The sequence below is a fragment of the Lissotriton vulgaris genome, chromosome 4_1 (genome assembly GCF_964263255.1).
Source record: "Lissotriton vulgaris chromosome 4_1, aLisVul1.2, whole genome shotgun sequence".
Taxonomy (NCBI): domain Eukaryota; kingdom Metazoa; phylum Chordata; class Amphibia; order Caudata; family Salamandridae; genus Lissotriton; species Lissotriton vulgaris.
In genome coordinates, this window is record NC_141691.1 from 1450304263 (window position 1) to 1450321921 (window position 17659).

At 41.9% G+C, this 17659-nt stretch overlaps 1 protein-coding gene across 1 annotated transcript in view; it reads right to left on the minus strand.

Annotated features, from left to right (window-relative positions):
• Positions 1 to 15341, minus strand: part of LOC147724093 (desmocollin-2-like) — a 125678-nt gene extending 110337 nt beyond the window's left edge. The window contains exon 1 of the mRNA XM_086965673.1: positions 14466 to 15341. Coding sequence (XP_086821799.1) covers positions 14466 to 14516 — 51 coding nt within the window. The 5' untranslated portion in view covers positions 14517 to 15341. The remainder of the gene's footprint in view (positions 1 to 14465) is intronic.
• Between the last annotated feature and the right edge of the window lie 2318 nt (positions 15342 to 17659).

Consider the following 17659-nt stretch of genomic DNA (forward strand, 5'->3'; position numbering starts at 1 on the left):
TTCTAGGGTTTTTGTTGTTTTTATCTTATTTTACTCATACGATTTTTCTCTTTGTTTTAAAATTGGTGTGGGGTTTTATTATGCTTTGTGCCACTTTTTCTACTGTGCAGGCAGTCCTTACTTTTTACATTGCTTTTTATTTAAACCTAGCTCCTTTGTATCACATTACGAGGGTTTGAGTACACATTTATTTAATGTGTGTGCTATTTGGCCGGTAGTGGCCTTATCCTTTGAGGTGGATACCTGCTCACCCTATGTATCTACTTACCTACAGACATGATGCCTCATACAGAGTAAAGTCACTTTTCTTACCATAGACGTCGTCATTTTGGTACCCTTGGAATAAACTTGATTTTTCTCCTCATATGTAAGAATGGGATCATAGTTTATGTAAGGGGGTGGTGTGTCATGTCATTTTCTGGCACAATTAATACTAATCTGTCACGATGCAGCCTGAAATTCACCAGTTGCTCCATTTCACTTTTTTCCCGTGAGTTTTATATAGCGCGAACTTGACCCGAAGGTATCAAAGCACCTTACATGAGCACCAGTTGTGTTACAGAAGGACATATTCATTTTTTTCAGGCACAGGGAGATTAAGTGATTTGCCCAGAATCACAGGACGTTGAGCATTGTTGCCGAGACTCTCATCCGGTTCCCCAAATTCGAAGTCGACCGCCCAACTATTCAACTAAAAATGTCTTTAGGAAATCTCTGTAAAGATGAAGTGATACAGAATAAATGACTGCTGTAGCCAAGCATCTGCGAAGAGAGATCTCAAAATTAAACTAATTTGTGAATCTTGGCCTCCTACCTAAGGAAAAAATGGACTTCCACAGTCACATGATTACAGCTTTCTGGAAAAGTAAGACTGAGATTTTTTTGTAAGATAAAGAAGCCAACTTAAAAAGGGTATTTAGCCATCCGATACCTTGAATTACATCTGACAAGACGCAAAAAATAGAGAAGCATTTTTTAGTCCTTGCAAAGTGGATAAGATCTATTGGCCTCACGAATACTGTACTCTACATTCCAGGCAAGGGATAAGCTGTCAAGACTTCATTTGAATCCATGCTTATATTGCATGAATACATAAAGAAACAAAATCAAATGCCTGCTTATATAGATCTATTGCATATGACATACACCTCAGACTGCATCAAATTTGCATAACTATTTCCTAGCATGTGTGACTGCTTTTAGCAACCACATGTGAAATAACGTCACAACCACTAAATTAAGTTCTATGATCATATATGAAAAATGATGGATCTATTTTCATGAAACACATTATTGTACCTTCATGCAGTTGTGTAGGGATTATTCCCATACTACATGATCAACACTGGATGTGTTTTGAATGCATCGAAACCATCATCAATATCAATAAATGGCAATGTATATGTTTGTTGTATATTTGTAAAAGCTGCTTTCTGCTCTAGGCTGGGATGAGCCCTGTAAAGTGGATTACTTTAGAATATTTTACTTGACTTGCAGAAAGTCTCAGGTTTAAGGAACCATATTGTACATTTTCAGACAAGCATCTCTACAACTGCCACTTTCAGCTAACCATTCGAATAGAAGGGCCTTTACAATGTGCACTGTGCACCTGTTCCTAGCTGATACAACGGAAGTGAGACAGCAGTGCCAGCAGCGCATAAGGGCTGCCAGGCCAATCTAGCCTGACCAGTTCCTTACTGGAGCAACAGGTTGGCTCTAATTAGTTGCCAGCTATGTCTTAGAAATGAGTGCAGATTTCTTCATAAAGGGCACCACAAGAAAACCCTTAGAAAAAAGACTGACTCCCAGGAGTAGTAAAAAAGAAACTTTAAAAAACACAACTGTATTTGAGAAGTCACTTTCAGTAAGATGACTCTTCCTGAGCCGTTTTCAATAAAGCAGGAGTCCAAGAAAAGTGAATCTTATGACACTGATCGTTTTTTATAAATGTCCACTGAATGACTTTGGTTGTTATAAATTGTCCAATTTTTTTAATCTGTCTTATTCATGTTCTAAATTAAATTTTAAAAATATTTTTATAGAAACATTTTATGTAAAGATATGAAATTATGTGAAATTGTTGATCTCGTTAGAGATCTAAATCAATAAAATTAAATGTAATTGAATCTTACAACACCGTCACTACTACTCAAAGCAGGCAACCTGACATGTAGTTTAACGCTGTGGCCAATGCTGTGGGCAATTTTCCAGTAAAGTGTCCATTAAAAGATAAAAATGTCTAATTGCAGCCTTGACTGATATTGCGCAAAAAAAAAACATTTGTTTCTTTGCCTTTGTATTTGTTATGGTCAGACGATTTTCTTAATCTAAAATTATTTACTAACCATAATCATATTTGTGGGACTTGTTTTTCGTGAATATTTTAGTAATTTAAGTACTTAAAAAACACACAATCTGCAATGCATAGAACATCATTTTTGGTTAATGATGAATACTTAGCATGACTACACACAGGGATGACACAGATTTGACTGGGCAGTGCCAAATGAGCTGCAAATGCCTAATATCATGACAGTGCGGAACCTGATGCCTGGCCTATAACATCATAGTTTCGCTTTAGTCAGCGTTTTGTGCAACTGTGTCAAGCAAGGTCATCAACTCGCCTCCCTATTGGTCTATTCATATTCTAATTTGCAGAAAGCAATACATATCCACCTTCATGATTTTTTTTAATAAAGTCTTACACCGTATTTAATTCAACCAGTATTAAAACTGAATTCTTAAATTCTACAGGGTCAAAAGTAAAGTCAATGTTTTTGATAAGCTCTCAGACTGCAAAAGCCCATTGTCTGACCAGAAAAAGGATGCATGACCACATGAGCAGCATGGACTCTGTCCACCCAATAAACTTGTACAGTAGTAAGAATTATTTTTAAGAGAACCAAGGTCAAATTCAGCTTTTTGGTCCAATGAACGTATCATTCTTGAAGAAATGAAGGCCGATGTAAAGGATTTTCCTGATTTAAGATTATTTATCACATGAAATGGTGAAATCCTTGAACTTAACTTACTGAATGGTAACCAAGAATGTTTTGGTGTGCGCGCATGTGTTTGAAATGATGCCCTCATATCTTTAGGCCTAAAATATAATCGTAGACACCCACAATCATATGTCAGAAGAGTGGTCAATGGAATAACATGAAAAAGTGACAATCACTCAGATGCAATCTTATAACTATTCCAAATGCATATCTCATAAGTTTGTTTATGAACATTTGTATAATACTTTAATAGACCAAGAAAAGTTCTCTAAATTCTCCAATTGGTATTGATAGGTGAGGTCATAGGGTGAGAGAACATGATAAAGTGAAATATATCAAAGTTGAAATAAAAAAGTATTTTTAAAGTTAAACACATGTACATAAGGAAGATGGCGGCAGGCTAACGCCGGCCGCGAGAGCACGTCCTGGACCTAGACTGCCGAGCGAGACAGTCGTGTCAGTGCCGGCAGCAGGAGCGAAACACAGGGAACTAAGCGGTGAGATAATGCGGGGGACTTCTTGCATGAGAATACTAGCTTCGGTTTGACGGAGATATTGTTTTTTTTTTTTTCGAGCGCCGCCGTGTGGAAACCCAGCGGCGCTAGGACCTGCGCACGCATGGGACGTCCCCGAGAGAGCTACTCGGAAGACGCGGTGTTACGGGCAGCTGCAGAGCAGCGCAGCGCCTGGTGTCCGGTGAAGGTTTGGCATAGGACACGAGCAGCGGCGGCGAGGATCCACTGGAAGGGCAGCTGTAGAGGAAGGCTGAACACGGTGAGCGTAATCAGTTCTGAAAGGCAGAGAGGGGGGACATTGAATTCCATTCCATTGAATGACGTTTTGGTATTTAAGGTAAATGTGGAGTACTGGGAGCAGGTCAGTGCAGTGATCAGTGCAGCGTCAGTGGTGGGGACCAAGGGTCAGGCTCCAGCAGAGTATAGGAGCCCCGAAGGAATGGACATTGGCGCAGTAACAACTAAATTCACAGCGAGTGTCGAGGAGAGGGTGTGTATATTGCTGGGAAGCCAGGAACAGAAGGACCAGGAGAGTAAAAAAAACGGAGGGGCAGGCTTAATATCGAAGCAGACTCCAGGGGTTGCTGCCCCCCCAGCTGCTAGGAATAGATACCTCCTGCGCTCCTTACACGATAAAGAGCTGCTACTCACTGGAAGCAAGGGACCAGGCTGCCCAGCCACATTAACCCCTTTAACCCCAAAACAGAAGAAAAGAGAAAAAAGTAAACTAGGGGATTGCAGAAAGCTGAAGAAAGGCAGTATTATTGCCAAATCAACTAAACCCCCTCCTTCTTTGGTATCTTACTTCAAGATAATGGAGAAGACAGTCTCCAGCCCTACACTAAACATTGGATCCAGTTCAAAAGGAAGTGGTGGGGAAACAAAGCAAGCAGTACAAGCAGTACAAGCAGTACAAGCAAGCTTCGATGCAGGTACAGGACAGACCCCTTTGGCCTCCCCAGCCAATACATTGGGGGCCCCTTCACAATCAAATGTCGCGCTTCAAAACAAATATGCCCCTCTGATGTTAGACCCTGAGACTGACTTGGGAGACCTAGGGGAGACTCTGGATGAAGAACCCGAGCATGAGACAACACCCATAGCTATATCTCCTTCTATATCTGTACCTATATCGACATCTGTGCCCATGTCAGCATCAGCTTCAACATCAAACGAACCGCAGAAGGAAAATCAAAGCCTAGAGAGCCTCTTGTCTACTTTGAGGGAAGATCTCCTGGCAAGCTTGCTCCCTAAATTTGCAACATCAGAAGCTAACCAGAGTGAGATCGCTCGAAAATGCACAATTTTGGAGAATAAAATGGACGAGATAGGCACTAGAACGGAAGCTCTAGAGGGAGAGGTCGCTACTCTCACAAAAGGGTACGAGGCGCACTCTAAGGCTATAACGGAATTGAAAGAGCAGAACAGGTCTCTGCAACTAGATTTGGAGCGACTAGAAATCCATTCCAGGAGAAACAATCTGAAGTTTCTAAAGGTTCCGGAGGGAATAGAGAATGGGGACGTGAAGACCCTAGTATGCAAACTACTGCGAGAAGGTGTATTGAAGGATAGACCAGACATCGAATTGGAAAAGGAAATCCAAAGAGCGCATAGAGATCCATTTCGGTAACATTCTGGTCGGAATGCACCAAGGAAAATCTTAGTAAACTTCCTAACATTCTCGGTGAAGGAGCTGATTCTGAGCAGGGCGCTCGCAGATACTTCATTGCAGATCGACTCAGTAAAATATTTAATCCGTTCAGATGTAGGCAAGGTAACAGCTCAGCGACAGTGGGAGTTAGGATCACGTATGCAGGAAATAAGAAGTTTCGGTGCTCAAGTCATGATGAAATTCCCAGCATCATTACGAGTTGTTTGGAACAATAAGACATACAACTTCATCTCCCCACAGGAAGTAGACCGCTTTCTAGAAGCAATGAAGGACCATCAAGAAGTTCAGCAAGCGCAAAGAGAGGCCCGTAGTTAAATATATGTAATATATGTGTAATTTATGTAAAAAACACATTGTGAAATAAATAATAATAACATAAAGAAAAAGAAAACTTGTAGAAGGGTCAGCGAGTGAAACTAAATAAAAAAAAAAAAAAAAAAATACATAGAACAAAAGAAGAAAACCCAAAAAAAAAAAACAATCACTATTTTCTTTTTCTTTTGCACTGAAAAAAAAAAAAAAAAAAAAAAAAAAAAAAAAAATAACACACAGATATGATGTGGAGACAGAGGCACTGACACAGATTATATAAACGCACTAAGATGAGGCAGGGACTAGGCCAGGGACATGGCTCTCAACGGCGATAAGATCGCCAAGGTTCAAGAGGGGGGGTTCCTCAAGGGAAGGGAGGGGGGGGAAGGGTCAAAAAGTATAAAAGAAAATTTTCCTCATATATCAATGGTATCTAAAATAGCTTTAGAAATTATAGTTGAATCAAATAATGATGATAGTGACGAACATATAATTAATGGCGGGGGATAACCTAAAGTTCATAAGCTGGAATGTGAACGGGCTTAGAGAGGACAAAAAGCTGAAAAGAATCTGTGAGTTTCTGAGAAAATCAGATGCTCATATTATTATGCTAGAAGAAACACATCTAGACCAGAAAGAATGTAAAATTGCCTTCAAAAATCAAAGATGGATACAAGATCTCCTCTGCTCTAACCAAAGCAGTAAAATAAGGGGTGTAGCAATTATTGTTAGAGTGAATAGTGGGGTAAGGGTGCAAAAGTACGATACGGATGACACAGGAAGATGGTTGACTGCCTTCATAACTATAAACAACATAAGGCTGACTTGTGGGGTCTACTATGGTCCAAACCAGGACTGTCCAGATGCATTAATCAGCTTAAAAACCAGTTTGTTGGAGCAAGATACACCTATTATTTTAGGAGGAGATTTCAATTTAGTTTTTGATTCAAAACTTGACCGTACCTCTAAGGCCATTTCTTCTTCTCTACCTAAATCGAAGAGAGAGCTTAAAACCATCATGAAAGACTTTAGTCTCTTAGATGTATGGAGAATCAAAAACCAGAAAAACAGAGATTACTCATTTTATAGTCACAGACATAAACATCATTCACGTATAGATTTCTTCTTAATTGATCAAGAACTCTTATCCAAAGTCACAACCACTTCTTATGTTCCAGCAATATTATCGGACCACTCACTAGTAACCTTATCTATAAAGATTCCACAGGGAGGGCAGGTCAGAAGGTGGACATTAGACAGATCATTATTACAACAGGAGGAAATAAGGGGAGACCTGAGGAGACAAATGGAGGAATACTTTGTGTTTAACAAGGCAACTGCTTCAGAACAAATAGTGTGGGAAGCCTTCAAGACCTACTTAAGGGGTTTTTTCACAACCACAATGATCAAGAGAAGTAAGAATAGGAAGGAAACAGAGAGGAACTCATTACAGGAGATTAAGCAAAAGGAGCAACAATTACAGAAGGCCTCACTCGAACAACATGCTAATATACATATCCTACAACAAGAATTAGAAAATCTGAAATCAAAATATCAGGCGAATCTCGATAAGATCATTAAAGAGAAATGGGATTCAAGTAAACTTAGCAACTTCTCATATGGGGAAAAATGTGGCCGCCTTCTTGCTTGGAAGGCTAGGTCTGATAGAGCAAGAAATCAAATCAATGGCCTTAAAATGCAAAGTTCTGGTGATGTCTCCTTTGCTAACGAAGAAATATCGGAAGAGGCAAGAAGATACATGCAGACCTTATATTCTGAAACCAAGGATAAATCCAATCTGGTTGCTGATGGATGGTTGGAGGGGGTCAGACTTCCGCAGTGTCACGAGAATGACTTTGACTTTGTAAAATCTGAGATAAAAGAGGGGGAAGTTCTTAATCAGATGAAGAAGATGGCAAAAGGGAAAGCTGCGGGCCCGGATGGACTCCCTGTGGAGGTATATCAAACTGGTGCGGAGATAATCGTCCCTGTTCTCACTTCCTTGTTTAATAAAATATATTTGGCTGGTGAACCAATCCCAAAGACTTGGTTGGAAGCCTCAGTTGCTTTAATCTTGAAGCCAAATAAGGACCCCCTGACTATTGAATCATATAGGCCGATCTCCCTGCTGAACAGTGATTACAAAATTTTTGCAGGAGTATTGGCGGCAAGGCTGGCCAAAGTGATTAAAACTATTATACATGAGGATCAGAGGGGTTTCATGCCGGGTAGGCAGATTAACGAGCTAACTTTTCAGGTTATCACAGCAATAGACTATGCTATTGATAAGAAACTTCCGCTAACTATCGTTGCGATAGATGCCGCAAAGGCATTCGATCAGGTAAACTGGGACTATCTCTGGGATGTTCTGTCCGCATTCGGCTTACCTACTAACTTCATCGCCTCTATAAAAGCATTGTACCAGAACCCAAAGGCAAGGATTTTTGTAAATGGGACGCTTTCAGATTGGGTCCAAATATCAAGGGGCACTAGGCAGGGATGCCCCCTTTCCCCCCTATTGTTCAATTTATATATTGAGCCATTAGTGAACAAACTAAGGGCAGATCACTTAATAAAACCCTTTTCAATAAACGATCTGGATCTAAAATTTGCCCTATATGCAGATGACCTCTTAATGTTCACTTCTAATCCTGAGGTAGCAATACCTAGACTTTTTGAACATGCAGAAGCCTTTGGAAAGACCTCTGGTTATAGAATCAATAAGGATAAAACGGAAATCATGCAATGGAACCAGGAGGCAGCGCTGCCTGAAACAAAAATAAGGATGAGGTACCTTGGGATTCAGTTAGTCCAGGACATTACTCAGATATCGATAGTTAATTTTGACAAGGTATATAAGGAAGTCTGTGGTCAATTACAGCGTTGGTCCGGGCTCCCATTAAACATCTTCGGGAGGGTTAATCTTATAAAGATGATTATACTACCAAAGGTAACTTTCTTGTTTAATTCAATACCCTTATCCTTCGACACAAAGGCGGTGGGAAAACTACAAGGAAAAATAGGTACATTCATTTGGAATTCCAAAATGCCCAGAATCTCTGCTAAAAAGTTAAGAAGACAATTAAAAATGGGAGGTCTGGCGCTACCTGACATCTTGCATTATGCCCATTCCTTCCACTTTAAAAATTTTAGAGTTATGGCAGGTAAGGCAGATACGTCTTTTTTGGGTCGTTTGTTTCAAGCAATACTGCATAGTATCCCCCAAGGCCACGAATACTTTTTATTTAAGTTTGGAGACCCCAGATTTTACAAAAAGGTTAGGCTAAAGGTTCTACTTACGGCTCTGAAGAATTGGGTTTTCTTTAGGAGAAAATTACAAATTCCATACTACGCCTCTCAGGCCCCAATATGGGACTCTCCAGGGACCCCAGAATGCCTTAGAGACCAATTGTCAACCCCTCTTAAATTAGCAGGGTTAATGCAGTGGAAAGATCTACAAAACGATCAGCAGCTATTGGGGTGGGACTCCTTCTCTAGATTGACGGGAGGAACCCTTACAAGATTTAAATATTACCAGCTGTCAAGCTGGTGGTCTACGGAAATATGGGATTGTGCGTCTAACCCGAAATTTGATTCTGTAAATAGAAAGGGGCGTTGGGATAAAGAACTCGCTTTTTGGTACGAGACTTTGATGGAAAAAGAGGGAGTTACGGATCTGGAACTTCAAAATCTCTGGGGAAATGGTCTGGGGCTGGATAGCAACAAACTAGTAGACCTGTGGGGGGACTCTTTTAGTCTGGTGAACGGAATAGTAAAATCCGCTCCACTTAAACGAAACCATCTGTTTACACTGTACAGGGTGTATTTCTCCCCAAAAAGAATGACAAGGATCACAAACTTACAATATAGCTGCCCAAGGTGTAATTTGTTAGAGGCAGATGACATGCATATGTTCGTAGAATGTCCTAGCCTTAACTTGTTTTGGAAACAAATTGAGGGTTTTTTGATGGATGTACTAGGAACACAGATTGTGGTCTCTCCGGCAATGATTCTGTTTGGTCTGGGGACGGGTTACCAGCTTGCAAATCAGCAGACTAAATTTATTTTCTACGTGATGTTATTGGCTAGGCGAGAAATATGTAAAGCATGGAAATCTGAAGATGCTCCCACTTTCTCTGGTTGCTTAAGGTATATCATTTATATTAGTGAGTCTGATATAGCATGCGATGTTTCCTCTGAGTCTAAGATCTGGGAGCCCCTGGTGGCATGGCGGAACAGATGAGAGTATTCCGATGATTTCACCTGGGTACTGTTGGTGCTTAGTCCTCAACCAACCCGAGGGTCGCCAAGCTACAGAGGCTGAGGTGGATAAAGCAAACAGTAAATACTAGAAGGGAGTACCTTTTTCCGACTCTCTCTGGCGTCAAATTTTGTGGTCGTAACATCGTAATGCCAGGGGGAGGGGAGAGGATCTCCGTCTAGAGCACCCAAATTGGTATATGAGGAATAAAAAAAAAAAAAAAAAAAAAAAAAAAAAAAAAAACACATGTACATAAAATAAAATAAAAATACTTTACAGTTGAAAAAAACATTTCCTAAATTAAATAAAAATGTTTGCCTAATATCTTAATCCTTAACATGATTATTTCACATAATGCGTTAAGAAAACGCACACAGTGTTAGGAGACAAATGTGCATTTTATTAAATACCACACATTTGCATCTGCCGTTTCTAACAGTCGTATTCGTATGTTGACACATGTTTGGGCAGGAAAATTGAAAAATACCATGGAAAAAATGCCATAAAAGGTTTAATCACTGTCAGACAGTTCTTATGACTGCCGTACATTATTGTCTTTTTAATCGACTAGATGTAATAAAGTTATCAATTTGGGGAATTTAAAAAGATCCCTAAGCCTACATATGGATGTGAACAGGACCTCTGGAATTATGAGTTTATACAGCTGTAACGTTTTCGCATAATTGTAGATTTGCTGCATATTCCACATACCACCATCTGCTCCATAATTTGCTAATTTTAACAAAAAACTAGCTGCAGATCAAAAAGAGCAATATGTACTAAAAACTCAGCAGTGTGAGTTGCTGAGTGGTAGCAGGCCCTTTGCAAATATTAACTGGTCACCTTACAGTGGCTTGCTGAATTTACATCTACCTGAGACTAATGAGGCGAAGCCTTTGACCAGTGTGAACATGTGTACAAATGACAAAATAATCAATTGATGCTGTCCCAAAATGTACAATATAACTCCAAACAATTCTGTTTTGCTACATAACATAATTTAGTCAACTGTGCCGCACACGTGTTCCTTCCCTGCGGCACACATTCAGGGGCTATGGATATATACATAAAATGTAGCTGACCGTGAGGGAAAACAATCACTGTGTAAATTAAACTTACATTTTCCTACACACTATTCTGAAAGCCATATGCCTGTGTGCATGCCTTTGTAAATACAATGTAACCTACAAATGTGTAAATGTCATAGTTTTAGAGTCATAAATCAATCCGGTAATAGTCTTAGTTAAGGAATTGGATCCTCTCACATGTATACAGAACGTTTAACTTATTTTAGTGGCCTATGACCTGTTGCCGTTTTCTTTTTTAAATGTTTAAATAAAAAGATTAGGTTTCACCAAAAAACACACACTAATCCTAAATAATAACCTCTAAACGTGCACTCATCCCTCCCCAAACATGGCTAACACTTCAACGGTGAAGCAATAGACAAATAGGTCATCTGCCAATAAACCTCCTCTTCGCGGCTGCGCGAGATCCAACATGTTGTGCCATTTTCCTGCCTCTGCAGGTGCCTAAAGTTTTCTTTCATAACAACCGCAGCACTAATGGAATGAAAAACTGTGCAGAGCTGTTTTCCCTCCAAGAGCTGGGTGTGCCTGCTTTGTAAACACATTATGGTTTTGAAATATCAAAGTTCTTCAGGAAGGCAGGAGCCAGAGCTGCTGGTTGCTGCACAGGCCACATATGAAGTTCATTTGGTTAAAATACAGACCTGCCATAGCCTGTTTTAGAATTGAATATGATTCGCCTCGACTGGCTCCTCATGTGTTCAGAAATGTATATAAAAAAAACACCTACACGGATCCTCAAATTCAGAAAAAGTTCTACTAGACATTCTTTAAATTGCCCGCATGTTTTGATTCTTGTGCAATCACAACTGCAGGGAGCAATTAACACAAAGAAGCATTTCAAAATATCTGCCTGTTTGGTCAATGCTGGCTACGAAACTAACTGAGTGAGTCCTCTAATCAGAGTAAATTGAAGTCTCAAAAAATATACCAGTGCACATAGCGTTCACACCCGGTGCAATTTTGCACACAATGGAATTGTAACTGTGCTTACTATCCCTGAGTAGGCGCTGAAGCACTTTATCCTGGGTAGGGATGCTGTTCCGAAACCTAAGGTTAGTGGTGTATTTTTCAGTAGTTATTGTTGATCAGTTGAATTAAGCTTGTGCTCCTAAGGACACCATTCCATGCATTTACTCCAGTTTCTTCGTGGTACAATAAATTAATAGGAGTTATGTGAATCTGCTGAAATCCTTGGTAGCATTAAATGATGAGCTACAGGAGCTTGGGTACTGTAAGGTCACAGGGATATGACTCTTTAAGGAGCGATTGTGATCTTTATAATGAGGTGTGGCCAATTTGCAGGAATACAATAGGGATTAAGGGAAGCATGCAAGTGACTGAGTGTCTGAGTGTAGGTATTCACTTGTGTGCAAAAACATGCGAAGTAAAGACCACTAATAGTTGTTGCCCCCATTTTGGGTGATTGCTACATTTTACACAAGTGGTGTAGTAAAGGCCTCGGAAAAGTGGGCAAAAGTGCAAACTAATAATTGCCCTTGGAAAAATAAACAGCACTGAGGGTCAAGAAAAGAGCTTAATAGCATGGCCTGTTGCAGGTCTGCAGCTCGAACATGTTCCAAGGTCGAAACAGTCTGGTATGATTTAGTTCATTTTTAATCATTTAGGGTTCTGGGAATTTGTATTTCAGTTCGCAGTATTGAAGACCCAGTTTCTGTGATGAATGTTCAATTTTTGTGACACGGCCAACAAGTAAATTAAGTAATTGCGTTGGAAAAGTGTGTTTTATTATTAAATAGCAGCTATAGAGTCTGAAAATATCTACTCAAGTTTAAGACAGAAGAGGCCTGGCTTTCTTTTGGGACCGAACCCGAGTGACTTACAAATTGATAGTCGAATATGGTACTTAAAGAATAAATGAGGGTCAGACAACAATCGCAGCTGTGTCCTTGACACTAAATGAGTCGTATCTTAGGTCACAAAACAACAAAACAATTTCTAAAACCCTTACGGTTTAGTGCACGGCGAGTGTTGTGAACTCAACGGCGGGCTGGACAATAAGACATTTCTTGGACAAAATACAAATAGTATGCTTAGTTTTGAAACTCCAGCAGCAGGGACACGACATCGAGAACATGTGAACACAAACAGTGATGTGCCTGAGGTATGCACATGATAACAAAATCCCTGGGAGGATTACTCAAATAACCAAAAATATGCCGGGGGTTTTTGTGCAGATTTCAACGGAAGGATGGAAAACGCGTTCTTTATGACACACCCCAGGTCAGCAGTTTGAAAGGGGTCAAGCAATGCAACTGAGAAAACCCTGCTAAAGTTCACAGAGAGTGCAGGCCACAAAGGGAGAAAGAGCAGCTCCCACGGACGGGGAGCGGGCACCGTAGCACTCAGCCGAGATCTTTTCTCTAAAGAAAACATGTCTGCGGGATGCATTTCCAGTTTGTCTCTGTCAACATTCCTCGTGTAATGCCCAGGGGACAGAGAGAGATGTCACCCGACTAAGGTACTGCAGGACGACTAAAAGTTATAAATGCTTCAGTGACTTCTTATTTAGTGGAAGGCCAAAGTCAATATGCTCTCTCGTCAAAATGTTGCCAGATTAGCGCTACAATCCTACAAATGTGTGATTAGACGCAGAGCGCTAGTCTATTCGCAGGGCTCACACACTGCAACAGTCCCAAGGCCCCACCTCGATGTGAATGGAGACCGGCGCCTGGGAAGCACCATTAGCACAGATCACAAGATGTCCTGAGGCAGGCCGGCATTTTCACAACGGTCAAATCCTTGTCTAGTATTTATATAAATCGTTGATATAAACAAAGTGATCTGGATTCCAATCCCGAGTTCTCCAAAATAACGAGTTGTTGTGAGCAAACTACTTTTCTCACTGTGTCCCAAAGCATGGATATCAGTAAAACAAATATGAAATTAATGTGTATAGCGCCTGTTTAGTTCTCCACGAATTATGCGTCAGCCTATCCACATCACACTCTGATTTCATCCAGACCACACACAAAAAACACCCTTCCATGGGCAGCACCTCACATTAGAGATGCTCCTGCTGCAATAAAAGGGTTCCGTCTAAACTGCACCGTTGCTTCTTTGCGCTAGATCCGCTATATCAAATACCTGAATAAATAAACTCAAAGCAAACACTTAGGGGCAGATTTGCAAGCCCCTTGCGCCACTTTTGCGTTACTTTTCCCATGTTAAAAGTGACGCAAAAGTGGCGCATGGGGGCTTGTAAATCTGCCCCTTAAACAGGATAACGCACACACAAGATGCTAGCGACAACACGGCCTTCACTTACAAAAGCTAACGTAAGTTTCAAACCGCAATGCACGCGTCACTGTACAGTTGTCAGGGGCAGATTTACAAGCCCCTTGCGCCACATTTGCGTCACTTTTAACATGGGAAAAGTGACGCAAAGGTGGGGCAAGAGGCTTGTAAATCTGCCCCTCAGAGTCGAAGCCTATCTGCACCTTCATGGCCGGCCATGGACACGCGACGCTAATCCTGTGGTGACGCTGGGTAGGCCAGAGCTCGGGGGCCGGTGAAGGTACCAGCCCTGGCTTTACTGTGCTCTCTGGGCAGCTCACTCGCCCTGCAGGGACCCGTAGGCCGCCAGTCACTCACCAGCAGCAGCAGGCAGAAGCGTTGCGAGGCCCGGAAACTGCAGGTGGCCATGGCACAATCCAAGAGGTGGCAGAGTTCAGTCCTGAGTATGCAGCGCCAGCACCGGGCGAGAAGAGCAGAGCGAGACGGACGGACCTTCCCAGACGTTCTCCAGAGGCGAGTGCCAGCCGCAGCTTCCGCGGTTGCTGCAGCGCCACCACAATGGCAGCGGGTGGGTGTGTTTTTTTTACATTAGGCCGCCGGTGACTACCAGGTGAGTAGCTTGTCTTCGGGGTGGGGCCGCTTTAGGAGCTGGCGAAACACACACCCCGTTGGGTTTCTGCTCGAAGTTTTACGTCTCCTCCCCTGCCGACTGCGACAGGCGCAGGGAGTCTCCCGACCTGTTGGTATTACTCAGGCTGAGGGCGTCGCGCGGCTCACACCCTTCGGATCTTGGCGGCAGAGGAGGGGATCCTTGATGTGGTACCCTTTACTGACGTGGGAATCTCCGCCCTCTTTCGCATACCACGCTCCTCCTCGCCTGCCTGCCTTGGCACTTTCTGTTCCAGACTTTGTGAAGTGTTGCGCCGCGGGGCCAGCCGCACACCTGAGAGACGGCGGGATGACGCCACGTACTGGTGTCCCCCCCCCCCTGTGCCGCCGAGAGTCAGGCGGTAGTGGAGCCCGCGGGCCTGTACGGCACAGTCAGCACCCCCTGCAGCGCTAATCATCAACGTGCAGCTCAACCGAGTTGCATCAGACACGGAAACGGCGCATTCGCCGATACATAGTTTCTGCGTTGTTCAGGCGTATGAATCGTAACGTGACACATGATCGCTCTCAATGTCACCCAGTCCATCAGTTTCACGTGTTCGCACGTGTTCGCGACCCCACCCTCAACCTTTTTCTTTGTTCTAATCGTTTGGGCGAAGGGCTTAGCACTAGGTGGATCAGCAGGTGCTGTGGTACCGGTGCCCAGTGACCGTAGAGGCAGAATGAAGTATATCTAGAGAAATGTATGTTTATGTTTTACTTATAAAGTTTTATATCCGACCCTGGGTATCAGAATGCTTTACATACACAAAGGAAAAGAAAGTTGCACTACATCACAGGACATAAAGATGCATAAAATATATACGCAAATACATCACACTTAAGTATAAATTAAAGGAGTGAAAAACGCAGGTGGTTGAAACAGGCAGGTAACCACATCCTTGAAAGTCAGAGTGAGAGGGAAGACCATTAGTCTATTGATGCCTGGGTTGGTTGACTTAGAGAAGTATTGGTTGAGGAGCAGGAGTTTCAGGTCCTTTTTGAAGCAAGGGAAATAGGGGTTGCATCTGAGGTCAGTAGGGAGTGTGTTCCATATCCTGGGAACATTACCAGAGAAGGATCGGCATTGGGTCGTTTTCCTTTTAAATTTCGGGGGGATGAGAAGAAGTGAGTTGGTGCTTCTCAAAGTTCTTGATGTTCAGAATGCTGCGTTAATTTACCAACCAACAAGAGGTTAGAGGATCAATTTCCTGGCTTGCACTAGGGCAAGTTTGGCACTGCTTTGGGGCTGTACGTTTATTTTTTTAATGACGTTTATGTTGGTGTTTTTTCCCCATAAAAATAAAATGATGATCGTAATGGTACCAAGGCTGGCTATCAGTTGTCTAATCCCAAAACATACTATATTGTCCAACATTGATGCTTTTGTCAATAAATGTGGTGACAACAGTGGGAATTTTAAATAGCATGACACGAACAAAGACACTTTTATAAGAATCTGAAACACGCCTTGATATTGCATTATTAGCAAGTAAGTTAAAATCAAAACGAACTTTATTTTGGCAGCTACGGCCATAAAAGTATACACAATATACATTAAAATACATAACACATAGTTAAATCCGAGATTTAGGCATTAAAACAAAGCATTTCTGAATGGGTGTAATATAACGTAACATTTGCAAGGAGAGTGGAAGTCACATTTCTTATGAGTGTAAAAAAGCCGGACATTACAGACAAAAGCAGCACAGCACAATGGCCCATATAACTCTGGTGATGTATGAAAAGAGGCAAGTGTGGTCGCTGTACAAACGTCAGCTTAAGAGATACAGAATAAAAAGAAAATGCTGTTAGATACCAGACAATTAGCAATGCGATCAGCCCTGTCGCTGGGGAAGGAGGAGACCTTCCTTGGTACCAGCCACATTGCGCCCAGGTTTTTTGCAACCGCACAGGTATATAAAGGTTGACAGTCGCATCTAAGAATTCAAAGGGCAATACAATGCCTGTGTGCGCCTAACTACCTACAAATAGGTGATAGCCAAAAGGAACATGGACGGGCATAATCTGGGCATGCAAAAAGAACTCAAGGAAGATTCCTAGTTAGAATTGCAAGCTGGGCAAACCAAAGATTCCAATGCCAGCCATGTGTATGTACAATATTTCAGTTGTAATGCTCCCACTTTAAATTGGAAGCACAACTTCCTGTCCAGTGGCACAGTGATAAAGTCCCCAAAATGCACAAAAGTACAAGACGACTTTAAATCAAAAAACTCCAGTGTCTGTTGTACCAGTAGATCTAACAGCATCTGAAAAAAGTGGTTTAATGGAGCAAGCTGCTTGGAAGTCAGGTAGAAATCCTCCTCCTATTCAGCAACTCCCAATACAACATTGTGGCCAAAGTACTGATATAAACAATTGTGAGGGACAGCTCCAGCCTCAGTCAAAGGGCAATGCCCCTATGTGATACAAGAATGGAAAGAGGTCTGAAGGCACACATAATCATCTTGACCTCCCCCCAGAGTGTGCACTTTATGTGGCTGTCTTGACCGGTGTCCCGATACTTATGCAGGACCAGACAGAAATGTACGACCAATTTAGGAATAAGACGATGCACTGGTTAAATGTCAACAGACCAATCCCCATTAACATTCAATCTAAGATCTTGTTTGTTAGACAAGTAAATTGGGTGGGACCTAAAAGGAAAAATACTTTAGGGGATTGCATCGTCATCAACTTTAAGGAAATAAGGACAGCCGAACATGTTGTCTGGGGAGACCTGGGAAATCCAAACTCTGACATCCAGGTTAAAGACCTAAGCTACTTCTACTTTCCACAAGATTTAATGACTTTCTCAGGGAAGTTTGAGAGGGTGGCAGGCAGAACGAACAATCCTGGTAGGTAGCCAATCTGTGCTAATGGGGGAGACCACTTTCCTATTA